Source organism: Serinus canaria, chromosome 11, assembly GCF_022539315.1.
Source record: "Serinus canaria isolate serCan28SL12 chromosome 11, serCan2020, whole genome shotgun sequence".
Lineage (NCBI taxonomy): Eukaryota > Metazoa > Chordata > Aves > Passeriformes > Fringillidae > Serinus > Serinus canaria.
In genome coordinates this window covers 13,668,750-13,696,079 of record NC_066325.1, presented here as the reverse complement: position 1 = coordinate 13,696,079, position 27,330 = coordinate 13,668,750, and the positions used below count along the sequence as shown (strand labels likewise).

The 27,330-nt window shown below is 45.1% G+C and overlaps 1 protein-coding gene across 4 annotated transcripts in view; it reads right to left on the bottom strand.

Moving 5' to 3' along the window:
• Positions 1-27,330, bottom strand: part of PLEKHG4 (pleckstrin homology and RhoGEF domain containing G4) — a 92,784-nt gene that overhangs the window by 22,274 nt on the left and 43,180 nt on the right. For all 4 annotated transcript variants that reach the window (XM_030227555.2, XM_030227556.2, XM_030227557.1 and 1 more), the window contains exons 7-13: positions 25,361-25,447; positions 23,438-23,554; positions 21,020-21,118; positions 20,626-20,774; positions 7,698-7,836; positions 5,197-5,319; positions 4,492-4,683 (exon numbers count right to left, since the gene is read on the bottom strand). In XM_030227555.2, the coding sequence (XP_030083415.1) occupies positions 4,492-4,683; positions 5,197-5,319; positions 7,698-7,836; positions 20,626-20,774; positions 21,020-21,118; positions 23,438-23,554; positions 25,361-25,447 (906 nt within the window). The remainder of the gene's footprint in view (positions 1-4,491; positions 4,684-5,196; positions 5,320-7,697; positions 7,837-20,625; positions 20,775-21,019; positions 21,119-23,437; positions 23,555-25,360; positions 25,448-27,330) is intronic.

Sequence of the window (27,330 nt, the reverse complement as noted above, 5' to 3'; positions counted from 1 at the left end):
CAGGCACCTCCTTCACTTGCCAAAGGCTTTGTTTTCTAAGCCACAAAGAACAAAGTGGCTGAGGAGGAGAGCACAGGAGAACCCACTGTGGGGGCAGGTCCACCCAGAAGCACAGGTAACCCATTCCTGGAGATGTAAACACAGATGGAGAGGGGCTGGGCAATATTCTGCCCACTCCAAGCAGAAGTCAGAAGCAGCAGCTCCTTGAGGGTAGGAAAAAAAACACAGACAACTGAGGAACAAGAATCAGCAGAGGCTGTTGGTCAGGGGTCCTTTGAGGGAAAAGATCGAAGGGAAACAGACAGAGAACACCACTGAAGGAATTGCTTGTGGAACAGAGCCCATAGAAATCCCAAGAAATGGGAAACCCTACCATTTCTCAACCCACCTTGCCTCAACAATCCTCAGCAGTGAGAATTGAAGCTGAACAACTTCCCTCAGAAAGCAAGCATAAGGCAAGGTCTCAAGCTGCAGGAGACTCACAAGCTATGGCAGGGCAATGACCACACTTTCCCTGAGCACCATCTTGCACAACATCCTGAGAAGCAGGAAAAAGCCCCCGGAGCTGCCTCAGGCCCTCCTGTAATGATACAGGCAGTTCAGCTCTGGGCATCACATCACCACACGGCCACAGGGTATGCAGGTGCTGCGCCTTCGATGGGACACTGCCCGTTCTGGTTGGGTCAGTGCTTTCTTCCACTTGTGCCAGCAAGGATCATGCACCTTCACTCCTGACCTTCAGCAGGACTGGTTGTCATCCCAGACCTGGTAGAGACTGCTCTGTGTGCTCTGGCTCACCGGACATGCTGCTGCAAGTAAGGGCTTGGTCCTGACAGGGCACATGGCTCTCACATGGGTCATTTCAAACATGCAGTCCAGGTAACCTGCTCTTCACTTATGGTAAAGTCAACAACATGGGATATAAGAGTGTTCTGGGAAATAATTCATCCAGAGAGAGCTTGAGGAAGGAAAAGATAAAAATGCTAATGAGATAAACAAGGAAAGGAAGACTTGCTGGGGCTGCTGCTGGTCTTGATGGTGTACCTATGGCAGTGTTATTGTGAAGCCAGGATAGAGAGCAAGTGAAAAGGATACTGGGGACTGTCCTGCAGGAACCCCAGAACAAAACAGACATCAATGCTTTTGGTGCATGATCCATACCATTGCTTGTTCAGCTGCCAGTTTTTCCCCAAAGCACTGTATGGTGCCAGATCCCAGAGCAGTCTTGGAACTGAGTAAACAAGGGACAGTGGCCAAACCAGGCTTGAAGCCACAGGGAGATGGCAGGACCCCGAATATACCCACATTGACTTTGTGGTACTGAAAAACAATCCTCCAGCCCACAGACAGAGGTGGGGAAAGCAGCTTCCTTCACTGCTCCTCCTGCCTCGGCCCAACCATGATCCACCCCCCTGTCAGGCACCAAGGGCTCCTGCCACAAAGGAAGCGGGGACAAATGGAAATATCCAGCTTGGCACCAGTCATGTCTTTGGGGAGGGAACCCTGCCAGCCCATGTGCAAGCTCCATGTGGTCTGGCCCAGCTCAGCCTGCCTCATTGCAAGGAGCTCTGACAGGCCTTCAGGAACTGCCAAGCAGTGAAAAAAAACCAGTACAGCATCTTGATGGGGCATATGGGGTTGTGCTGCCTGTCCGGCAGCCACAGGCAGTGCCCTACAGAACACCTGCCCACCACATGCAGGAGGGCCAGCAAAACAGAGCCTGCCATTCCCAGCAGGCAGTGAGGTACGTGAGGGATGAACACCATGATCCCCATGGTGGGCGCTCCACTCCCTTGGCACATGCTGAGATGTTTGGAGAGCTGAGCTTGCCAGCTCATTTCCATAGTGTACATTGCTTACGCATCCTTGAGCTTCTTCCCCAAATCCTGGGGTTTGGCACTCGGCAGGCTCTTTACGAGAAGGAATATCAAGGACATTGCTTATTGCAAACTCCTGCTGTAGATATGCCCTCAGATATTAGGGAAGAGAGAAGGGAGTTACGCAGGCACTGACAAGATCAATGCAGGAAGGTCAAAAGCAGCTCGGTATCAGAAGAGAGTGAAATCAGTTTAGATAAGATCTTCTGATTATCCCCCACCTCCCAGACCACACCACTAACTTTGCTTTGGGAAGGCAGAAAGCACTCTGGAGAGCAAGATCAAACTCATAGGCACTGAAAGAACTTTCATGCTGTGCAGCAATTTCTGCACTGATCCTACAGCTGCAGGATGTATCCCCCTACACTCCTTGTTTCAGTTGGCCACTGGTTCACAATACACACACAGTATATTTATACCACCAGAATTGTTTATAACTCTACTGAAACCAGTGAGATCAAAATCCTCCTCCCTCCCTGAGCCAGCTGTTTCTCTCCTCCACACAAAGCAGTGTGAAAATACACGGTGCCACTATAATTTTGTTTTCACTGGGGCCATGCAGCATGAAAAGCACAACCAAGAGGGCTGCTGCTGCTGCCAAGGACTGCATCCTGGAGTTTTCATCCACCAAAAAAGCTGCAATGGGCCACTGTTGGGGTCTGTGTAGCATTTGTGCCCCTAGAAACGATTCCAGGCTCTGAAAGGGCTTTAAAGCTGTGGAGGAACATACTGCTATAGACTCATGTCCAACTATCCTGGCAGCCCAAAAGCTACCAGCACAATGTAACTTCCATGCCAGAACTGAGCATTGAGCAGCCTGGAAGCTTTGGGGAGACCTTAGAACACCTTGCAGAACCTGAAGAGGGACTTTGGACAAGGACATGGAATGACAGGACAAGAGAGAATGGCTTCAAACTGACAGAGGGCAGGATTAGATTGGATATTAGGAAGAAATTCTTCCCTGTGAGGGTGGTGAGGCCCTGGCACAGGTTGTCCAGAGAAGTTGTGGTTGCCCCATCCCAAGTGTTCAAGAAGTGTTCAAGGCCAGGATGGGACCCTGTAGCAACCTGGTCTAGTGGGTGGCATCCCTGCCTGTAGCAGGGAAGTTGGAACTGGATGATTCCTTTAAAATCCCTTCAAGTTCAAACCATTGTTTGGTTCTATGATCATGTGCTATAGTCCACATTTGTGCTCCAGAGACTTCCAGCTCTGGCTGGAAGGGTTCACATACAAACAATGTTTGGCTTGGCTGCAGAATTGTCAGTATGCCAAACAAAGTTTGGTGCTTTTGTGTGCCTCAATTTATCAGAAAAAACATGAGAAGACCCTTCCCAGGATCCCCCATGATTGCAAAGGGTCTTCAAGTACCAGAGCAGCCCCTGAACATCTCTGTTCAGTAAGGTAGAAAAGCACAGGTTCTTCCAATTCTCCTATGGCACAGGAGGCAATTCTCTCTCCATTAGGGTGAAAAAAAAATTACACATTTCCACAGCAAGAGGGTCCCCCACCTGCACAGCAAACTGCAGAGATAAGCCAGAGCAGACCTGCAGAGCATCACGAAACAAACTCAATCCTCACTGCCCTGACAGCAGTGATCTGGGCTGCCTTCTCCACTTTCCTGCCTCACACAGGATGCTTTTCCATGTTTTCATGTTTAGCTGAATTTCCTCCCTCCTCCCCTGAGCACTTCTGGCTGCCAAGGCATCTCAGAGACAGCAACTAAGTGGCACCTACATCTGGTACAGCTTAACTTTTAGTGTCTATTCTTTCTGGAATTTGAGAACTTCAATACCCAATGTTTGTACAAGTGTGGAATAAATGGAGCACAGGCTCCCTGGCTTTCTGTTCTTGCCAAAGTTGTATTTTAAAACGCACTTAGAAAATCCTACTGCTTTTTCGTCTGCAACTTTCGAAATTAAAGAACACCAAATCCAACTGCAGATCTGCTAAATGGGTGCATTTGCACTAAACCAAACAGGTGGGAAGGTCAGGCACTCAGCACAGTCACCACACACATCCTGTCCTTCTGCTTCCCAGATCCCTGTGATGATCCAGGGATCCCTTGCTCCCTCAGCCACAGTTCCCAGCTCTCCATTCTGGTGCTCCCTTTCCTCATACAGGCCTCCACATGGGAGGAGTTGGACTGTATTTAGGACTGACAAGAAGAGTGCTGCTCCTGATGGGTTAACAGGCGGAACTGTCCAGTGTGGAAGGATACAGCAGGAAAATGCAGGCAGCCTACCCTGGAATGGTGGCCAGGACTGGACCCAATCAGCCCATCTCTGGCCTTGTCATCAGAGCCAGCACTGCCATAATCCTTCTGCCCACTGTTGCCATGAAAGGGGTTAAAAAGCTCCAGCTCAGAGAAAAGAAAACTTCTATGCTTAACAGATGTGGACATTTTCTGGAAGACACACCCACCCCTTCTCCCACATACTGACTTGAAAAAAAATCACTGCAGACACATGAGCATGAGGGACTGCTGCAGGTTATAGATGCAGCTCTCTAATGGAGCAAATACTACATTTCACACCTTTCATAAACAATCTAGCACTGGACTGAGTCCAAGCAGACTTTTTACACCCTCCTCTGTGCAGCAGATGCCTTGTCTTACCTTGTCAAAGAATTCATACAGCCTGACTGTTTCACAGACTCGGTGCCTTGTTTCATCCAGCTGGGTGCAGAACTCCTCCAGCTCATCTTCATAGCTCTGCAGCTTTACCCTGTAAGAATGCACATCCACAAAGGAAAGGTCTTCCCATTGATTCATCTTCTTTAATGCTTCCTGTCCCCTTTTGCAATATTCCTGAAAACAAAAAGGAATTGCTTATGAGGATAAAGAGCTGGAACAACAGTAAGCAGTCTTCAAGGCCATTAACAGCTAGGGCTAACTAGACCGGTTTTTAAGGTTTAAATCACTTGAGCAGGGGTGTCTATGTTTACAGCAGAATTTTGAAGCCTGATCTCTTATGATTTACACTTGTCACACAACATCTTGTAAAGGCCTATACAGCAAGACCAAGGCTCAATCAGGATCAGAAAAAGGCAGTGTTACAAGCACATCAAAGGAGGAACAAAAAAATCCATCTTTCAACCCAGTAGTTATTTTCCCCAAGACTGGTAAATGCCATCTACTAAGTGTTGAGCTGGTGGCTTTGTCTGCAAAAGGAGAGCAGGGAGACTATGTAGTGAGAGGGAATGACACACACTTTGGTGATGGACCCTCTTAGCACCATGTGTTTGGCTGAGCACATACAAGACACACATGCTACCTACTCAGATGCTGGAGAATATAATTTTCCAATCTGACAACACTTACACTGGCAACAAGATCAAACTCCTTGAACTGCTTTTGTGCTTGAAGCAGCATCTCCAAAGAATCATCCAGGTTGACAGTTTCCTTTAGCCGTTTTCTGCCAACATTCTCAATCCAACTGCTGACCTAGAAGAAAAGGGATAATCCCTGCTTGTTAGTCACCCTGTGCTACTCACCAGCGTCGGCCTTTATGTGGAAAGAGCAAGGAACTGCTCTCATAATGCTGGTCATCTCATTACTGGAAAGAATGTGTGTAGACTTCTCCCCCCCAATCCAGCATTTCAGTCTGAGCCTCCTGCTCAGAGTTTTTCCACTTCAGGTTACAGAGTAATTGAAAAGCTCTGCTATTGCTCACTAGCCTTAGGCATAAACAGGGCAAGTGGCTGCCTGGGCTCTGTTTTGGGTGAGCCATGGTCTAAAGCAAGCTCTGCAACTTGCACACTGGCCTGACAATCCTATTATTGTTACCCCCAACTGGGATCAAATCTCCTTGCTGTCAGATTTCCTATATCACTTCCCTTTTCTGACTGGCAGGACATGAACCAGGTCAGTGTGAATGTATTGATGGATCCTCCCCATCTGCAATGTTTCATGGTTCTCTGGGACTCTCAGCTACTGGTTTTCTGAAGGCAGCTCTCCACAAAGCTGAGCAGCAACTCCATGTTCATCAGTGGAGCCCAGCTACTGCTGCAGTTATCAGCCCATATCCTCAAGGAGGGGTAGAGGACTGACTAACAAGAGCATCCTAAGAGCAAAGCAGTCAAGGAGGCCAGGCAGGATAACACAGTGCCTCCATCATCACTAGGTTTTAAAAACAGGCTGGTAAACTTGTCTGCAATGCTCCAGGCAGAGGTGCGCCTGGGGGAAGGGATACACTAAGTGCTTCCTAACGCCCACGCATCCTGTTTTCCTATGTCACCTGAATCCATATCCCAACCCAACCCCATAGTCAAGGACAAACTCCTAGTTTTGTGGATGTGAGAAGGTTACAAGGAGCAAGCTCACTGGCAAGAGGAAGAGATGGTGGTGGGTTCTCAGTACTGCAGAGAGGCACAGTGCTGCTGCCTAGAGCTCCCAGGCAGGCTTAACAGCAGGAGCAGCTCCTACCACCTTTGGTAATCTACAAGCAAAATAACCCAGGAGCAGTTGAGTGTTACTCAATTCAACAACAACAAAAAAAAATAAAGTTCAGCTTAAAGCAGAAAGTGGTTGCAGTGCTTGCTTTTGTGCCTTTTTTAATTTCTGTTTGGTATTAGGAACCTGTGTGTTTAACAAGAGTCTCTACCAGGTTCTTGCAACACACTTCTTGTCCCGAGCACATCCTGCGTGGCGCCCCAGTGTCTACCTGCAAATGGGAAGTCATTAAACCTCCCGGATCCACTTTGGCCTGTGAAAACACTAGGTAGGCTGCAGCCTCCTTTGCAAATCCAGTTCCCACTAGAGGAGAGGAGCCCAGAATCCCAGAACAGCAGCAGTGAAACTGATCCTAATCATGGTTTTTAAGGACACACAAACTTCTCATTGTTGATGAGTTACAGCACAGGAAACCATAAAACTCCATAATCTCAGTGTTGAGTCCAGGCTTTGGGATCTGCAACATGGAATATCTGGGATCTGCAACACTGAAAGGACTGATCAGCTCTTGAAGGATGCTCAGACCTGAGACACTTTATGACTTTTTGAGGCCCTCTATCAACATGGCTACAGGTTTCAAAGGTCCTTCTGAAAGCCAGTGCCTGTTTGCTTCAGTTATCCCATGGCTGTCAAGAGTTTCAACAAGCACTAAATGAAGGTAAGTTGAAGGTCCCACAGAAATAAGAGGGTGGGAGATGGGAGGTTGAGCATGGCTCTTAGGCTAAGGACAAGAAGCTGTTCCCTTCCTGGAGCCTGTAGAGAGGGCTGCACCCAAAGGCAAAGTGAGTGTGCCTGGTGTTGCACCCAGAGGGGAAGGAGTGTGCCTGGCCTTATCAGATATCAGGGACCTGAGAACAGCACAGGAATCTAAACAACAGAGTACACGACAGGGATGGGCAGCCAGAGTGGGGCAGGGATATTCTGCAACAGTATGTCAGGAGACCCTGCAGGAGCTACAGCCCAAAGGGGACACACAGACTTATCAGATTCTTGTTGACATCACTCTGCTGCTTCTCAAATGAATATGAAGAATACTTCATCAACAGCCTTGCTGAGAGGGTCAAAAAAGACACCCAACCTCCAAGTGTATGGCTTACCTGTGAGCCACTTCACAGATTTTTATGGGGTTTGACTAAGCCACACCTGGAGAGAAACCAAGGGACTTTCACTTGGCATCAAGAGATACCAGGGAAATAAATGGCTTGATTCTCAGCATTGCTGAAACTCTATCTCAAAATCTTATGTTCAGTTGTTCTTTTTAAGCATCAAGCATCACTGTACACCTTCACACAACAGATCAACAGGCCCAGTACCTGTTGTGGAACACAGTCAGAGGGCAGCAGCCACTGGAACTAACAGGTAGGCCTTACCTCCTTAAAACACTCTTCCACTTTCTCGAACTCCATCACCAGCTCCAGTTCCTGGATGCGCTTGTTTGACAGCATCACCAGGCGGTGGACGCCCTCATCAACTTGATTATAAAGCACGCTGGCAGCATCGAGTGCATCTCTGCAAGGGGACACAGCTCTGGTCAAGGGTTTTGCATTAGGTCCTTCCCCCAGCACTTCATGCAAACACAACCTGGCCAACAATAGCACTCCAGTCATCCTCCCCGTGGGACCCATACAGGCCATCTCCATATGGAGAACAGGAGAGAATATTGCTGCTCCTTGCACATTACCATGATTCACCACTCTGACCCCAATGCAGATAACCTGGCAGGAAGGACATCTCCTCCCAGCCAGACTCCCTGAAAGATTTACCAGATTTCTCACACTTTCAGCTTTTCATAAACACAGATCATTGCATCAATGGATTTTCACAAAACACAGGGTCAAGCAGTTTCAGCGTCTAAAACCACCATTTGAATTTAATTAAGTAAATAAGCCACCACTAGTAAGCAAATATCTCCTGAGTAATAACAACAATATTAAGTGCCTGATGCCCCAATTACTCTCAGGGTTTCCACCAGCCAAACAAATATGCAAAGTGTACAACAACTCAGTGCCAGGAGAAATCAGATTTTACAGTGTTGTGCTGAAGAGATTCATAGACTGAGCTCTCTACCTCCCACAGGCAGCCGTGCTGACCAAAGCCCGGCAGGCAACACCAGGAGGCACTTCTCCCTGCCAGCCTGCCCACAGCACAAAGGCAAGCATGGAGGGGGGTTCAGGATGCAGCCCAGTGCCCTCAGATGCTGCAACCACAGTCTTGGTAAGATAATGAGTATTAGCAAACTCCTTTCAGACGTGTGCAACACCTCTCCAGCACAGGCTTGGGTGAATCACAGATGGGATCCAGGAGGCAGAAGAGCATTCAAGCTTATTCTTCTTGTATTTCTTTTGCTTCTAGATTTCCCCTCCTACAATTATGGGCTCAAGAGACAGCTACAAGAAAACACTACAGCCTCCTTCAGCTGTGCTCTATGCACTGGCATGCTCGGTTGCCTGGTCATCTCCTGTACTCACCCTAAACCAATTTTCATTTCATAGTCTTACAACCTTCTGACTTACTAGTGCCTGGCTTTTTATCATATTATTAAAATTATCTAAAGCACTTGCAAAACAGGTAGCTAATATTGCTAATGGAATATAATTCAAAACAATTCAGCAAACATTTCTGTCTGGGTTTACAGGCAATCTTGAACCTATGAAATTAAACTGAATGTGTTTAGTAGCAGCCATCCTGCAGTTTTAATTGACACGAGGTAGCGCCATAGGTCTGGACAAGCAGCTCTGCATAGCAGAAATCCACACTATTTTTCCATTCACAATTCCACTCAGTGTGCAACAGCCAGCTTCTCAAACCTCAGGCTTTTAGATACTTTTGTTTTTCCTCTTTGAAATGCCATTAGACTGAATGAATTTCTCCAAAGTGCAGCCAAAAATACCCAAATAGTTTCTGGACTGAGATCAGTGCTACTGCAGTACAGAGCAGACAGGTTCTCTACAGACAATCTGCAGGCTTCAATGGAAAGATCCAAGCTGCAGTGCTGCTCTGGCATTTCCCAAAACTGCCATAAACAAACCGTGATGATATGAGCCTTCTGTTTTGTAATCCTTTCCTATGGACAGACCCAGATCCAACCCAGGAGACTCACAGCAGCAGAGTCATAATCATTGTCCAAGCTGAGCTCTGGAAAGTGTTTACAGAGCAGGTTGTGGAGGCCAGTTCCCGTCAGCAGCAGTGACACAGCTGGGACAGCTAATGAGAAACAGTTTGGACGATGGCTGCAAGTTAAACTTGGCAACACCATTAATGCTGCTCGGTTTTGTGCAGCAGAGCGTATCTGTCAAGTCCCATTTTCTGAGTAAGTCTCCAGCACACTGATGGCCAGACAGGCAGACACCCTTTGGCCTTACTCCCACAGGGCTGAATTCCCTGCTGGCATGAATGCTCTCATCCACTCAGGAAATGGATACAGCAAACACTCTTCCTCCCGCTGGCACAGACAATCAAGCACCCATAACTTTAGGCATTCCAGGCTGCTATATGCAAACATTTTCAATTACGCCCTCACAAGGCAAAATATTTTTCAAACCTTTCTCTGAGCTTCCATGGAAATCACTTTGGTGTTGATGCTACTACTTTGATGGCACTCATCAGCAAGCCAGACTGACCTGCTAGACCTTTCTGTAATAGGAGTCCTTATGTCCACCCAAGCCAGTGACAAAGCGAGCATCCATGGCTTCAGCACTTAACGTGGTAGTGGTCAGATGGCAACCTGATGACACAAGGACCTGAGACAAGGGTTCCAGCCTGACTTAGCACAGAGTATGATCTGATTAGGGGATGGGAGCCAGGGAGTCCCACTCTGCCCCTTTCCATACCTGACAGAGGAAACAACCCCCCCACTGTCCTAAGTATGAGCAGTTTTCCCTGACAGGAGTCAGAGGCAACTTGGGCTCCAAGGCCTAACAAATACTACAGATTCTAGCAGAGCAGACTGCACGTTTCCCAAAGGCACAACCTGAAGACAACACTGCAACTACAGGAGGGAAAAATCACCCTCAAGGTAGAGGGACAGGAAGTGATTATAAAGAAAGGCTAAAAACCCCCACATTTCAAGGATTTTTTAACCAGAAATAGGTGTACCATAAAGTCACTGTGTAAAGAGGCTAATTCACTGAGCTATTACAGAAAAGACCAGTCTCTTGGAGACCACTTGAGACCAGTGCTGGCCTTATGGCCAGCAAGCCCCTCCAGGGAAAGTCAGGTTCAAAACTGCAGCAATAAAGTACTCCTGCTGGCCCACCAACCACAGTCTGAGGAACCCATTCCAGGAGAAGGGGCTTGAGTGAACTTCTTGGTATCCAACTAAAGAACTGAGAAAAATCCACCCCAAACAACACTTTTGGCCCCACACATTCCCTCCACAGGAGTTATCCTGCCTCTGAAGATCTCAATCCAACCAAGCCTTTATGTATGTTTTCAGAAGGTGGAAGGAAGCTCCAGTTTAGAAGTGAACCCTTTGCCCCATTGGATGTAATCATAAAATACACATCTCAGTAAATAATGCGGCAACTACAGATGTACAGAATCTACATATATATATAAATCAGTCATCCTCCCTCTCTCTTTGCTGATACAATGGTACTAAAAGTGACATCCTGTTACTGAAGACTCACACAGAGAACCTTTGCTTTACTGATCCACAAGCATCTCAAACTTACCTGAAGTCTAAGATGCATCTGGGAATTTACGCTCTAAGCAGGGACTAGACAGAGAATTCAGTTCAGAAGAAGAATGGAAATTACCTCTTATCAGTAATTTGGGCTGTTTGGGGTTATATAAGCCAAAATCCTTTACTCTTGTCCATCTTTTTTCCTCTGTGAATGCTTGCAGCAGGCTATTGATGCCCTTATCAGCCACAATTCAACACTCTAAGGTGCCCCTTCTCATGGTCCTGCCAATGGTTTCCTGAGCGACTGAAACAACATGCACAGAAAAAACTTTTCCAAACAGCTCCTCTGGGCTCAGAGTCCCCAGACAATATCAGGTGTGGCCTTACACCATTCCTGCTCCTCTGTGAGTTCCTCCAGCATCCCAGCACCTCAGCTTTTTGTTTCAAGGACCAGCCATGCTGTTTTCACACACTCTGCCTTGTTTGGCAGGCATTCATTAAAACCTCAGTGTCTAGTTGCTGGTCTTCTGTTGCATCTCCAAGGTAACTCCATTCATATGCTGTCAGCCCCTGACAGTTCACTTTTACCCGCTGGACAGGCTTTCTGACTAACATTCATCTTTTCCTCTCTTACAGAGGAAAATATAAGCCTTTCCATGCTGTAATATAAAGTAGGTAGGCAAACTGAGCCCAACAAAGAAATCACTCACAGTCCATGGGAAAGTTTGTTTTTGTGATTCACTTGGGCACTTCAGTGCTCACAGAGAGGATCCACTGGGCATTAAGCCCATTCTCCCAAACCTCTGTACATCTGTTTATCTATTTACACATGCACACACATTTGCTGATCTAGATCTTAAAAACTTCCTAAATGATTTCCAGTACACTAGTAAACTCCACAATATCCTGGAACATGGAGTTTTATAGGGAAAATGATACTTCACACAAATATCTATTTCTTTTTCAGCTTCAGACTGAGAAGTTTTTAATTCCTGTCCTTCAGTACCTTCACAGCAGCTTGGAGTAAACAAACCAAATATTGAAAATTTGGTTGAAGAAAAAAGTGACTTCCATCCTGGCACACAAAGAAAACACCTGGCTGTTAAAGACTTTAAAGATATTTTAACAGTGGCCTGTGCAACTCCGAGTATAAAAGGCAGAGTTGTTTGAAGTCAGTGGAAAGTCTCAACTCAGCTCAGATTTGTGTGGATAAAAGGCAATTTCCTTGCATATGGGAGTGTGGTATTAAGAGTCTTTCACTACATTCTTCCATGGTCAAATCATCAAAAGCAATTTTGCAATAGTGCCGAGTCAATATAATTTATAGCAAAAAGGAGTAGCTTGATGTCAGTTTATGTTTCCCCAAATCCTGTTTTCATTGGGCAATTATCATTTCAGTGGAGAAGGTTCCAAATGTCTTCAGCTTTCTGGAGAAGTGCCAAGCTGTTGTATAATGGTAGGGTAATTTTAAACCTATAATTTAGAAAGACCATTTCTGTCTGAATCCATTCTTCAAAAAAAGCCAGCCTTGAAGAGTTACACTTTAGTTTTCAAAGCAAAATACCCGTTTTGTTTTCAAAAAATAGATGGCCACAGAAGAAGCTTCCAGCAGAGTCACAAAAGCAGGTGTTGCCTGCACCATGCCTGCCAATGTCAGTGAGATGCAAACAGGAGAGCACAGGGAAGGGAACAGCAGAACCATCACTCTTCTGCACCTTCCTGTCTGCCCCCTCAAGAACTGCTTTGACAATCAGCAAGAACAGCAGATCTAACAAAAGGGTTGAAATCAAGAGTTCATCCTCTGACCAGCCTCGGCCAATTTTAAAATGGCAAAAATTCATGGATGGAAGGAAATACTACATGTTGGTAGTGTATTTGATGGGGTTTGGGCAAGTATAGGGCAGCTAACTTGTCCTAGGAAAATCAGATATCCTTAATCTGATTTGTTCTGTAATTTAGAAGTAGCATAGTCGGATATTACAACATTAGCCTCATCTAGTCTTCCACTCTCTTGGTGCTGAACTTTCCTTGTGGATGTCTATAGAGGTTTTAGCCTAAAATGAATAGGATCTGTAAATTAGGAGGTTTAAAGGATGGATTAGCCCAAGGACATCACCCAGATCATGTGTGCTGATACCTTGGCTACAAATCACTTAAAACATCCTGAGCAATGCTTCTGGAAGAAATCCTTCCAGGTCTGCAGGGACAGTGCTGTTTGCCTGAGGGATGTTTTGCAGGATGAGAAATGTCATTCTTGGTCATTACTGCATTTTGGTAGCAACCTACATAAGTGCCATATTTATAATGATCCCATAAAAGGAGGTCAACCTCCAATGCACAGTCCTGCTCTCTGAGCTAAGAGCTTCACATGCAGCTGAGGTTAAAATTCAGACTAGCCATGGCGAAGCTAAAGCAGATATGGTTAAATAAATATGACTAATTATTCTCTGCAGTACAGAAATAGCCATGGTGGTTTCAATTCCCTGATTTAAGTATCTGAGGAAATGGGTACATTTTTTAGAACCCTGAAGTGTCTTTACAAAGGCACAGAGGTCAAACACCAAGTCTGCAGTAGCCTGTGGGATACCTGCTCCCACTGAGGATGAGACCAGTGGATCTAGCTGAGACCACAGACCTGGCTGAATCCCTCCTCATGAGGTTACCCGACCTGGGAGCCATCAATTAAAAACCATCCAGTTAATACAACACACTGGAGACCACAACTACCAAGAGAATTCTCTTCTGGAGCTCAGCTCATTTAAATGTGTTTTTAGCAGAAATACACTCAGAAATCCCTTTAAAAGCCAAGGGATCAATGCACACAGTCAAACAAGTGTCCAAGCACAGTACCAAGATGTGACCTTTGTTTCTTTCTTCTGCCGGGCTTGCATTCAGTTACAATAAAACTGTGTTCAGACTCTGGTTGATTTAAAATCCCAGTAAGATCCATAAAACTGACTGGAAAAAAAACCCCATTATAATAAATCCCAAACCAACAAGTAGCCTGCTCCTGGGGAAAGTTCCCAGTGCAGTGGAGCCTTGGATAGGATTTGGAAACACTGTTCTGGGAATACTGAGCCTCAAGATGTGGTTTTCTACCAGCTGTAAACAATTTCTATCTCCAAACCTTGTCTAATGTACATTAACCTGCTTATGTTTATACTTTATATCCTGGTCAAAAGAGCTGTGTTCCTGAAGCTGAGACCACCAGGCTTTCAAGATGTCCTGCTCAAATACATATACACTGTCATTTAAAGCCATATCCCTATTTCATTGATACATCCTTTTGCCCACTTCCAGAACTGTGATCCATATAATAGCAGAAACTGTGCTATTAACCAGCCCAGCAACAGAAGTATCTATCCCAACACAGTTATATAAAAATGGTGCTTGTGGGATAGCCTGGGCTAAGACAGGAATGTCAGGCAGTTCAGCTAACATCCTATACTGGAAACTTTTTGCAATTTTTTTCCATAATATTTTTAATCGGATAAAACTCAGTGTGTCATTAATTACCTAATGCCCTGTTGGCATGACAAGCATTGCAAACAAAAACAAGCAAAACTGGAGTCTTCTGGGTAAATTCTCACTGAATCCAAGAAGATTTAGGACACAAGCAGAAAACGAAAAACAGAAAGGGAGCTGAGGGGAATCATCTATAAAAAGCCCAAGAGGACAATGAAAACTTACCTAGACAGAACTCTGCAATCTTTTAGCTCTCTGCAAATGCCACAATTGACGTCTCACAGCACTTCATGCACTCAGAATGACAACAGCCCCAGCTGCACTCTCCTTTATGTGCGGAGCAGTGAGATTTGTTTAATGTGAGCGTAAGTGCTTTTTACCAGGCTAAAACCACCACGCCAACAGAGGGAACAGGTTAGACTGTAACCAAAATGAATACCAAGTAGCACAGCGTGTGTTTGGGTAGAAAAGTCGCCCTGTGCTCCTCCCTCCACCTGACACAAACAAATAAGGCCCGGGAAGAGCACTGCCGCCCATGCTCTACCAAAGGCTTAGTGCTCGTCAGCACCTTTTGCTTGTCACCAGCAACAGCGCAGAGGCCTCTTGTGGCACCTTTGAGGTCAGAATTTAAGCACACTTTTTCATCTGCTTCAAAGGTATACTGAGTATACATCTTGTCCTGAGGTTTTAGGATTAGGTACACAGGAGGAACATGGAAAGGACCCTGCAATGAAAGGTGCCTCTTGCAGATCAGGTATTAGGAGGGTGCACTGTAGCAAATGGTAGTGTGAGAGGCTCCCAAAGCTCCCAGAGAGGAATGAAGATGAGCAGGCACCAGCTCAACTGCCATCAGCGACAGGGACACAAGCATTAGCATCTTCTGAAGCATGTACAAACACACAGAGCCACAGCAGACACACATCTCTAAAGCACAGAGGGATGACAGAAGACAATAATGCCCCCAGGAAGGATTTCCCAGTGTCAGTTGCCTGGCTATGACCACCAGCCTATGGCAGCAGCAAGCAGTTTGACAGTGCACATGCTGTACTCTACAAACCAAGAAGTTCGGTCACCTCAGTCTGCCCAAACTGGGACTTACACACCAGACACCTATCTCCCCACTACCCTTGCTCCCAACTTGTTCCACATTTTGGATGATCAGCTTAGTCTGACTCTGACCCAAGCTTCAGACAGTGCTGTGCAGTCCCTCAGCAGGGGCAGAGAGCCTGTACATTATCCAGGTTTACTTCCACCACAGGGAGCTCACACACCACTTTGCAGAATGGCACAGGCAGGCCTTGTAACATCCCAGGAGTTGCTACTATCAAGAGCCTTGCTGAAGATCCATAAACAGGAGGTCTGCAGCACCACACAGCTCCACCCCACTTCATCGTTAACTAGCCACAATGTCAAGCAGACCCAGAGTCTCGGTGGTGTGTGTGGAAACCAGAACATGAACTATGGAGGCTTTTAGCTGTAAGATCACCCTCTCTGTCACTGTGATTGAGTCAGGTCCAGCACCAGGAACCTGACAGCTCATGAAGTCTGCTCTGTACTGTCCATTCCCTCTGCTCAGCTCAGGTCCCCACCCAGGGCTTCCAACTAGATCACCAAGCCACACTAAAAATAGCCAGCTCACAAAACCAGCTCTTGGCTCTAGCCACTCCACCCTCAAAATACAGAGACTAACTATACTGCCTTCTGCAAACAAAGGAGAATTCACTCCTCCATCTATTTATAAGCTGCTTATTCACAGCTTGTAAGCACAGATTCTTTTCAGATGAGGAGCTTGGGGGAAGAGATTAAGCTTATTCTGGTTCCCTGGAGCACAGAGCCAAACACTCAACATGATCATTCCTTCACCATCTGAGGTTTTTCTCCTTTCAGCTCTCACCTCTAGCCTTGGGACTATCCTGCCCATCACCATGCAGAGCATGACACAATCCCACTCCCATGCCACGGTGAGAACACCGTGGTAGAGCCGGGCAGGTGCATTCTGGTTAAAACCCATCTATATATTCATATAAAATGGTTATACCTTCTTTACTCTACTTGTGACTCACAACACATCTGCAGAATGAAAGGCATTCACTGGGCACTTGTCTAGGTACACATTTACAGCTCTTGGCTATGCTGGAAGAGTAGCAATAATGAGAACAACAGTGAAAAACACTGGCTAAAGACCAGGTTAAAAGGATCCTGGCCTTGCTGCCCAGTCCCACATCACAGCCTCACTTCAGCAAGAGCTCCCACTGTGGCTGCCTGGCTTCTGACACCTTCTCTGACACTGCCATCATAAACTGTAAGTTTTTGACATCCACTACAGAAGCAGCAATACATTAGTCCACTTTTCACAGCTGGTTCAGTGAGTTGCCTGCAAGGTACAGGTTAGATGATCACCACACTAGATAGCCAGAAGCCAAAGTACACCGGCTAACCAACTCTATGTACCTTATTAAAACAACTCTGGTTATTAAAAAATCCTCTTTGAAAGTGCAGAAAGTATTAACAGCATTGAAGTGATGGAGGTCTCTGTGTCATGTGGCCACACTTACCAAGAGGAACTTCAGCTAGGCTAACACCTCTGCATTTCAATCCCCAGAAAGACTGGGACAGCAAAACCTCAAAGGGTTCAGCTAACAGACCTGAAGAAGCACTGAGCCTTCAGTGCAGTGGATGGTGTGAAGGCAAATGTGCTGGCTTTAAGTCTACCAACAATGAGCAAGTGGCAATGCCACCTCCAGCAGCCCCCTGGCACCTCTGGGTGGCCAGCCCTACCATTACAGCACTTAAAGAGGGGCCACAAAGACACATTGGCTCATGAGTGCCACACCCACACCAACTCCAGGACAAATTCAGCCTGGTCTTGCTGGAGGTGGGAGATCTCAGAGGGATCAGCTGGGTACACCACAGCCCCTAATCCAACTCCCCGCCTGCAGGATGTGTATTCTGGTAACTGAGCTCCTCCTTCCTAAGCTGGGAAAAGGCAGAGTTCCAGACAGCCTGCGTGGAGAAGACTGTCTTTCCTTTTGTGGACAAGCAGCTGGATGGGCAAGGCTACCTTTTGCAGTGGTACAGGGTGGAGAAGGAGTATGAAGACTCCTGGTCAGCTCACAATGGGAGCAGTTACTGGTCAAAGCCACTGCAGTGGTGCTACAGCATCTCAGGATGAGACCATCCAGGAAAGACTCCCAGAAGCTCCTAAATCATCTGTTAGAGAAACAAATGGATGGAGCACAACACATCCCTCCTGCATGCCCACCTCTCTGATGGAATGAGTTAAACTTTTGCAGGAAAGAACCTGTGGCACTGCCTTAGCAAAGCCTCATAAACCCCAGGTCAGACCTGAGCAGCAATGAGATCCCACTGCTCTGTGCCACAAAACACTCCAAAAGGGCATCTGTGCTCTCCAGGAGGGCAGAGCAAGCAGAAAAGGTTCCACAACCAATACCATAAGAAGAGTTTCATTACAAAAGAGAGACTAAAGCAATTCTTGTTTACTGTGTGCTCTTGAATGCTATTTAGCAGATAACATCTGACTGCACTTACATGCCTGCTTCCTTGCCTGTTTTAACTTATTATCTCCAACCTGTGGTCAGGCATTTTCAGACGGGCTCATCCATCTCGATTCTTACCAGCTTCTGGTGCTCTTTTTCCACATGAAACCACAAAATAGCAAGAAAGACATCTGTGACAGCTAGAAAAATATATTGCCTGAAAAAAACCCCAAGTCAATCCTTGCTTGGTTAATCCCAAGGTGAAAATGCAGATGGGCTTGTAATCGCTATTCTTAAAATTAACAAATTTTAAAAAATCAGAATTTTAACTTTAGTTCTCCACTTGTAGTTGGCATATTTTAATTAAGTGGAGCCAAATGTCCAGAAAACTGCTCTTTAAAGTGTCTTCTCTATTTATATGTAACAGTCACCTGTTCACAACTGGCCTCAATTTATGACTAAGAATTCCTGACAGTCATGACTATTTTATCAGACTTTTGTACCACACGAGACAATAAAAAACAACAATGGGACACGTGATAGACAAAAGAGTCAAAGGTGACTTAGAAGAGTAAAGCCATTTGACTTGCTTTTGTAAATAATTTATTTTAAGTATTGGAAGAATGGCTGTGGAATTAGGCTGCTAAGCATTGATCAAGACTTTACAATTCAAAGTTCAGAGCAGCAGTACCACAAGCCCTGCTGAGTGCACACACAAAGGCAGTTCTGTTCCATTTTCACACATCACCAGTTGGAAATCAATATTGGACCTACATACATCAACAGCCACTCCATGCTAGCTTAGTCAGCCAACTGCAATATTCTGTCTCTACCCTTCTTTGATCATATCTATTAAAGAAGCCTTTGAAAATCATAATCTTTTCAGTATTAACAGAGCTTAGAACCTTTAATATATGCACATCAGATAGGAAAGGAGGAGGACCGTGGAGGGCCGAAAACCAACAGTGCTTTATTGAGTTCTCTAGCCAAGTGATAGAGCTCTTTTCCCCAACTGAAGGGATCTTGAAACAAAGAAGAGTGGACTTCTTTAGTCCTCTGCCCCAAGTGAAATGAAAATTAAAATATTGCATGGATTTTAGTTTCTGCAACTACTCCACAGCCTAGAAAAGAGTAACGTTCTCCTGCTATATTCTGTTACGATCCTCAAGCTGGAAAGAGTCACATATATTTGAGCCATGGCATACAGTCTCCTTTCACACTGGCAGACAATGAATATAACCTGGATTAAGCAGAAAACATGCTACACAGCTTCAGCATGCACTCAAACACCATACAATCAAAGAATTCTGTGTGTAGCCCCCACCCCTGCCCTTGCTAAAGTAATCAAAGCAGTAAATTATCCTTAGGGGCTCTGTCAGATCAGGTTTCAAAGTTGATAATTTCCCTGTACAAAAACATAGGCTTAGCTTAAAACCAAAACAAAATATAAAACTCATGCACATTTTCCCATTCTCCTAGGACACTAAAGCTGCTGTGTTACTTAAAATGAAATAAATAATAACAAAAAAACCCTAAACAAACAAAGCACAAAACCCCACATTATTGTGCTTCTCATGTCATGTGAGAATGAAAAGATTATACTGTAGTAATTCAATCCAAAATTGCATCAAGATTACTTCACCAGTTCAGCAAGAGAACTGTGTCTACATAGTCTGCCAGACCTCCTGACAGGAGCCACAGCAAGCAGGGAACAGAAACAGTTACACAGCCTGCCCTCATGCTTAACTCTCTGCACCAAAATGTCGATCCTCTTCTTCTAGTGACAGGCAGCAACTTGCACTGCCATCCACTTGCTGAATTTTAAAAGAGAAATGTTTTTTTCACAGTGTCTGGTTGAGATACTCCATAACTACTTTGTTATCTTCTTTTGATTCCCTCCCTTCAAACCTCCCAGCTTGTGATGGCAACACGGAATTGAACCAGAGCAAGGCTGTGGGTGCACGGAGCTATTCCACACCGCCCTGCCACCCCCCATGCCCTCACCTGCACCCACATGCCAGTGCTTATCTCACACTGGGCTGCAAGCTCCTGGCTGCAAAGGCTGCCTTTCTACCTTGCTGTTTGCACAGCACATAACACAGAGGCCTTCTCATGCTGATAGGCTTCAGGTGTTTTAGCAGCACAAACACAAGTTGTGCAATGCCCTGGGGATGTCAAACAGCTGGGCTCTCTCAGTCCCTGCTTCTCATACCGACCCCACAAATGGGCAGTGAGTATTTGTTTGTGCAAACTGTACCAATGTGCCAGGAGATCAGAGCCTGCCTCAGCCAGCAAGCATTCCTCCCAGCTAAGGCCCCTGGAAATCCCCTTGCACAAGGAGTGCCTTAGGAAATCACACAGCGATAATGGCCTGCACCTAAACATTCATCACTGCTATCATCAATTAAGGCTTGTGTTTTACAGGTACCCAAAATATCCACTTCTCTCTCCACTAAAGAAGATAAGTCTGATTTGGCTTGAAAAAGGAAATTGAACCATCTAAGTGATTTCACCTGGACTAGTTTTTGGACTGGGGAAGAAGCAATCAAGATAAGAGTAAAATTCATTACATTTTCCAACTCTGCTGTTTTTAACAAAATTCCTTGCTACACAAAGCTGTTCTCCAGCCTGCACAAACAATGGAGCACCTCAGAGAGACTCCCAGCACCTGCTTTTTGCTCATCCCCATCTCCTTCCACTCTGGGGGCTCACCTGTAGTCTTGGGTAAGGGTGACACAGGATGCCTCCTTCCCCAGTCTGGCCAGGAGCGCTCCACCCTCCTGCTGCACCTTGACCAAATTTGCATCTTCAAGAACATTCTTCATCAACTGCCTTGAATTCCTCAGCAGCACAACTGCATCCTGGAAGGATCACAAGAGTGAGGTGAGCAGTTATGGCAACCTACAGGCAATGAAGGAACAGGCAAAAACCAGAACCTAAACCAAAACACACTGAAACCACATCTCACCTGGGCCCACTCTAGGAAAAGGGGAGGTTGGTTCCCATAGCTGTTTCTCTCCAGCCTGATAAGTCTAAAGTGATAAACAGTGCTCCTTATGCTCCTGATACCTTCCCCACCAGGCTAAAATTGTGAGTATGTGCTTACCTCAGCCTTTCCTGGTAATTTTGTGGATTCCACTTTATTAATAGCTCCCTGAAGGAAGGCACAAACACCCTGGCATTGTTGTAGCAAGTATTCCAGCTTCTACAAGAAGAAAAGACCAAGGCAGAGATTATTGTCTCACAGCTGACAGAAAAGTTCTTCTGAGCTTGCAGAAGCTCCAGAGTACAAAAATCAAGAGAGGATCAAACACATTAATCCAAGAGTTCAATTATATCATTCAGTGAGACTGTATCAGAAAAGGGAAGCCCATAAGAAGCTTCAGCTGCATAACACTAGACCAAGGCCTCTATGCAGACCTTAGAAACCTGCAGACTCATGGCTTGGATGGGTCATGCTTTACAGAAAAAAAAAACAAAACAAAACAAAAAAAAAAAAAAAAAAAAAAAAAAAAAAAAAAAAAAAAAAACACAAAAAACCAGTCCACTTATGTCTCACATTCTTCTATTAGCATTTCTTGTAACTTTCCATGAAGATGAATCACACTTCATGAATGCCAGAGAAACAAAACATAAAACAAGTACTTGGAATTTTTCTACTTTAAATAATTTCTTCTTGTATTAAAAGTAGTGTAAATTAAAGATTAGGAAACTGGAAAGCTTCCAAAATTAAGCACCTTAACCTATGGACAAATTTGAAATCCTTCCGCTCTTCAGGCTTGGGGGGAAGCAGGGAGAAAAACAAACAATAAAAGTCCAAACATTTCATAAGGGTTTGTGAGCCACTGTTTTTCAGAACAGTTAATGATATAAAGCCTGAATACTGCCAGATGCCACCCTTTAGCCACTAAAATCAAGAGAAGGGAGAAACAGTTATTCCAAAATAACTGTGTTTAAAACAAGACAAAAAAGCAGCTGTTTGAATCTTTACTGAGTTGAACTCCCTCCTCCCCTGGAGTGCTGGAACACTGCCAGCAGTGACAGATTAGCAGGCAGGATGCAGGTGAGATCACTGAGACAGGAAATAAACACTGTTTGCCACATCGCTGCAGAGCTAAAGGAGCTGAGCACAAGGGTCATTATCACACACAGTATAAACAGGCATTCCATACAGAATGATTCCCATACTAACTCCTAACCAAAGGGAGTTAGTATGGGAATCATTATTTTTACATGCTAAGACAAGAAGCAGCCTGGTATTATGGTCCTTCCTTCAAGAATTACCTTTCTGCACATACAGAGCACCTCAGATCTCAAGGTATTCTCAGCTCTGTCCATTAAACTAGTCCATAACTTCTTGCAAAGTTTCTCTGCTTCATCACTGCCAAGTAAACCTCAACTTCTCCAAGTCAATCCTGGGCACCAAGATTAGGCTTCTGTACCTCTACTGCACCAGCACAGGTTCATACAAGTATTTTTAGATGTAAAATGGAAAAAAAAAGTTAACATTTGGCACATGTCAAGCCTATCTTCTGAAGCCTGCTACCAGCACCACAGCGGTGTTACCAGTGACATCTTAATCTGCTTCAAGTGTTGCACTGTGCCACACAGCATGGCACTCTGGGTAGCAAGGTCAGAGCCAAAAGACCACTGGATCCTTTGGAAGCTGAGGTGACAATTCTGTCAACCACCAGGGTCAGCAACCTCAACATGAAGACAGCAAGCTTGTGTGCAGATTTACAGAGATTTAATCCTGTCTAGTCTTGGTGTGCCAAATAACTCAATAGAGCTTTTAAAGATTCAACAAACACATGGTTGACAGCACTCAGGCTCCCTCCACAGCACAAGTGCACACAGAGCTGGGTATTGGTACCATGGATGCCACCCCTGCAGGCTTCTGGCAGTCTGCACATACCCTGCTGCTTGCAAGTAAAAGATATGCCTAGAAGAAGAATTCTGAACTTATTATCTGGAACTTCCAAGTCTCACTCATGCAAGGACTGCAGATATTACCAAGGACTGCAGATTTTACCAAGGAGATAACAGCTTGATCTGGGGAATTTGCTCCAAAACCAAAAAGATTTAACTTGTTATTATGGTCAAGTTCTTCATCATTAGTCCAATGGCAACATGATACTAACACCTTCTGCTGAGATTAGTTTCAGATGTCTGTCCTCCTGTCTAACTCAAGAGCCATTTGTGCATCACAAGACAGGATTCCATTTCAGATTTGACCATATTTTGAAGACAAGAAAGCATAGAAAGAATTAATACAGTTCAGCAAATGAGTAAAAAACTAAAACTTTAGTTCCTGCAGTCATGCCAAGAGACCACACTGCATACCCATCTTATGAAGACAGTATTAGCATTTTTTTGATACCAGAGATTCATTTGCATTCACAGCTTTATAGGAAAATTGTCTTTTAATGCTTGTAGGTTCAGCTGTTGACAGGTTCCTGTTGTTCCCATCTGTTACCATGCCACTATTTCTCTCAGACCAAAGCACACAAGACATTCTACTCACCCTGCGGAAGCTCAGCCACTCCAGGTGGCAGTACGGGAAGGTCCCATCCAGCTCTAGAGGCAGCTGTGAGCTCTCTATGTGCTTATGGAGAGATTTCATGGAGGTGAGAAGTTCAAACTGCACAGGAATAGAAAGGAAAAGAAAAAATCTCACTTGTATTAGGGTGTGAGTACTGGAGGAAGAGGGGAAGGTTAACAAAAGGCAGAATCTATTATTTCTTTCTCTATCTTGCACAGAAGCACAGCATGCAGTGTGTAGCTGCAATATTATTACAATAGGAAGAGAAAAAAAAAATCAACAAAAATTCAATCTTAGAGCAGCTTGTTGAACAGCTCAGTGGGCAAACCCTGAAGGAAGGCAGGCCACAAGTGCTCCTGCAGGTACACGCTGTTTCACCAGGCAGAACATCTGTGATGGAAGTCTGGCAGCAGCCAGCCTTCTCCAGAGCCAGCACCTCCAGGTGTAAGCAGAGCAACTCCCTCATATGTTCCCACAGTTGTGCTGTGATTTGCATCTGTTTAGAGAATCTGGGAGGTTAAATCCAGCCCCCAGCTTCCCCATCTCACTTCCTATAAAAGAGTCTAACAGAGCAGCCTCTGCCCTGCCCTCAACCCTCCACTCATCACAGCAGCTATTTGCTCCAAGAGTTTCTTGGAGCTTGGCACAGGTAACTTGCCTTCTGCAAGTCTGTAGGACCTCAGAGCATTTCTATACTCACCAGAGCAACAAGTGCTCCTGCAGGTACATGGCAGCCAGCCCAGACACAAACTCAGGTGCAGACATTTAACTCCCCCACACACACACACAGTGTGAAGTTTCTATCTCCTTACAAAATTGTGATGATGCTTCCAATTCCTCCTGCATGCCCATGTGTTTATTAGCCTTTCCTCTGTTCCCTCCTACACTCTTTGTGTTTGTTCAATGTGTTTAATGTCTTCTGTAGCTCTCCCTGCATGCATATGCCTGCAGCCCCCATTCTGACTCCAAATTCTTCCACATGGGGGCAATAAGGAAATGGACTAATAGTATTTGTTATTCTTTAGCCTTTGGGGACACCACACCACATGCACAGCAAACCTGACGCCTGTCACAACATCATCATCCACAGGAGCCAAAAGAGAGCTCCTGGCCTACTCTGAAGACTACAGAGTTTCAGCAGGCACAGAATTTCAGTCCATTCTTGTAGCTTGCAACAGTCTTGAAGCACAGGAAGAGGACTAAGATGAAGTCTGCTCACCATAGCATGGCTGGGAGCCTACATTTCTTATACAGCTATAGAATAGCAAGACAGCTTGCTTTACTTCTAGTGGGGGAGTTCAGTGATGTTGTGGTAACTTTCCCTCCTCTTGGTCTTTCCAGACATTTCAGCTACAAAGGGAACATCACACAAATGCCCATCTCATCTTCCCCTTCTTTTGCAGAAGTCTCTCAGCCACTGGCAGCAGCAGGTATGAGAGGAAACAGAGGAGATGCAAAATCCAGGAAAGCAACAGGCACCTTCAGAGGTGGAATTCAGGATTCAGCTTAATGTGATCTCTTCCTGACCATGCATTTCCCCCCTTGTTAATGGGAGAACAAGAAAAGCATCTCTAGCTAATTGTGCAGGGCCCTCCAAACAGTTATCCATGTTCCCAACAAACCCCCTGTGCTCTGAGTCCCCAGCAGACTGATGTAATTGTGGTGCAAATGTCACTGATGGGTGTGGTAATAAACAGAGCAGGACAGGCATCTGTTCAGCTCACAGAAACACTGCAACCCAATAAATACACACCCCTAGAGACAACAGCCACAAACACAGAGGACACCTATGGAAATTTCATGTGAGAACGAACATACATCAATGACAGGGAATTTGCTGTCATGAGAGTTAAATAAAGGATATCAGGAGTGGCCAAGCAAACCCCAGATAAATGGTTCCATTACCTGTCCTGCTGGTGGCTTCTCCATCCGAAAAGTCAGATCTTTTTCAACCAGAAGCAGGACTCCATGAATACAGTGAGGATCCATCTCCTACAACAGAAGAGAGCACAAATCCATTAGCGATCTGCCTTGGATACTAAGGAGAATGTACCACACCAGGTTCATAGAAAGTTTGCAATTTATCCTTAAAAAGCATCTACAAAGCCTGGAAGGCAGTCACCAGAAATTAAGAAAGGTCAGTCTACAGAGTACCAGGGTGATGTCTTTAAGGTAGTTTGGTTCAGATCAACTAGTCCTGCAATATTTAAGGAAGCAATGGAAAAGGTCAGGTTAAAGAAGCTCTGCCTTCTGCACAGGGAAATGAATCAGGAGAAAAAAAACCCCACCAGAACTTAAAAAAAAAAAAACTAAACCAAAAACCATGTTCCTTGTCCAAGTTTTTTTCCTGATAACTTTCCTGGTCACTTCACCTAACTGAAAGGAAGTGTCTTTCCCCCCTCCACCCCCAACCCAGTGCCAAAAACATCATCTTGTCTCTACTTACTGCCAATTTACAGTCAAGTACTTGCATCCTGTTTCTACTGTTAAACTGACAGAAATTCAAAATACAAGGGATGTTTGGCAGCTGTAGTTCAAACTCAGGGATCCAGGAGCAACTCTCCAATTATAGAAGCACTCTACAGGGAAGTGAGAAACAGGCAGAGAGAGCAACAGTAGGAAGAGGGAAGCATGACAGAAAGGCCCAGACCATGGAGACGGGACTCCCTACGTATGTGATGCCTGGACCAGGAAAGCAAGGAGAAGAGCCATTAAAGCTGTTGTGCCACATGAATAAACAAGAGCCATTCCATTTTGATGTCTCCTATGCAGTCTTTGCCTCTGCAAAGATCTCAGGAATTGTCAAGCAACAAATCCTCTGTGGTGTTGCTCGAGCTGGAAGGAACTTGCCACACAGCAGGACACAACAGCAAAGGAAACTTGTTTAAATAAACAGTTCCAGCAGTGAGTAGGGTTAAATATCTGCCAGGAGCAGCAGAGCCAGAGTACAGAGAGAAGTGGACCAACAGAGACTGAATGACCTAACCTGACATTGGGCCCAGTTCAGCAATTAAGAAACAAGGCCAACACAAGGAGCCCAAAGGCTGCAAGTGAAAGTAGCAGCAGAGATCCCAGAACAGAGGAAAAAGGCCTTTCTCTCATCCAGTCCTAAACCATGGTCCTTTCAAACAGACAGCAAAAAAATCCCAACTGAAACACCATCCAAAACCATGAAAGGTTTCTAAATTGTAAATTTCTCTAGTGAATTATTCACACTTTCACTGTTATTTGAACATTGACTAAAAGGCCAAAAAGGATTTATTGCATAATTAGGCTGCATTAGGTAAATACTGAAGAGAGGATGGGGAGATATTACAGCTGTATCACCAGCTCTGAATTTACCTGCTACAAAGTACTGAAGGAAGAAGACCGGACACAGCTTCAAGACTGATGATGGTACTAAAATTTTTTCTTACAAAATCCCTCTTCTATGCCAACAGTCACAAGATGTGCAATATGAGTGAGGGATAAAGGTAGTTATGGTGTAACAAGAGGTTACCACAATAGCCAAAACATTCATTTGTTTGTTACTCCTAAAAATAGAAACTGAAAAACCATTCACAAATAAAGCTGTCAAGGGAAAAGTTCAAGGTTTTCCAACTCAAGAAGAAATTGTATTTCCAAAGAAATCAAGTACTTTTCACCACATTTTAAAATTTAAACAGCTGAAGATAAGTCAATCTCATCTAGCACTGATGGAGCAATCCAAAGACTGAAACAGTTTACCAGGAGCATCTCAGGAGACAAGCAGAGCTGGGAACAGCAGGATGCCACTTGAGGAAGCTTTCCTGCAGCTTTATGCACAATATCTTACCATCTCTGCTAACAAAACCAACTTTATGGAAGCAAAGAAACAAGAGTTTCATACATATAAG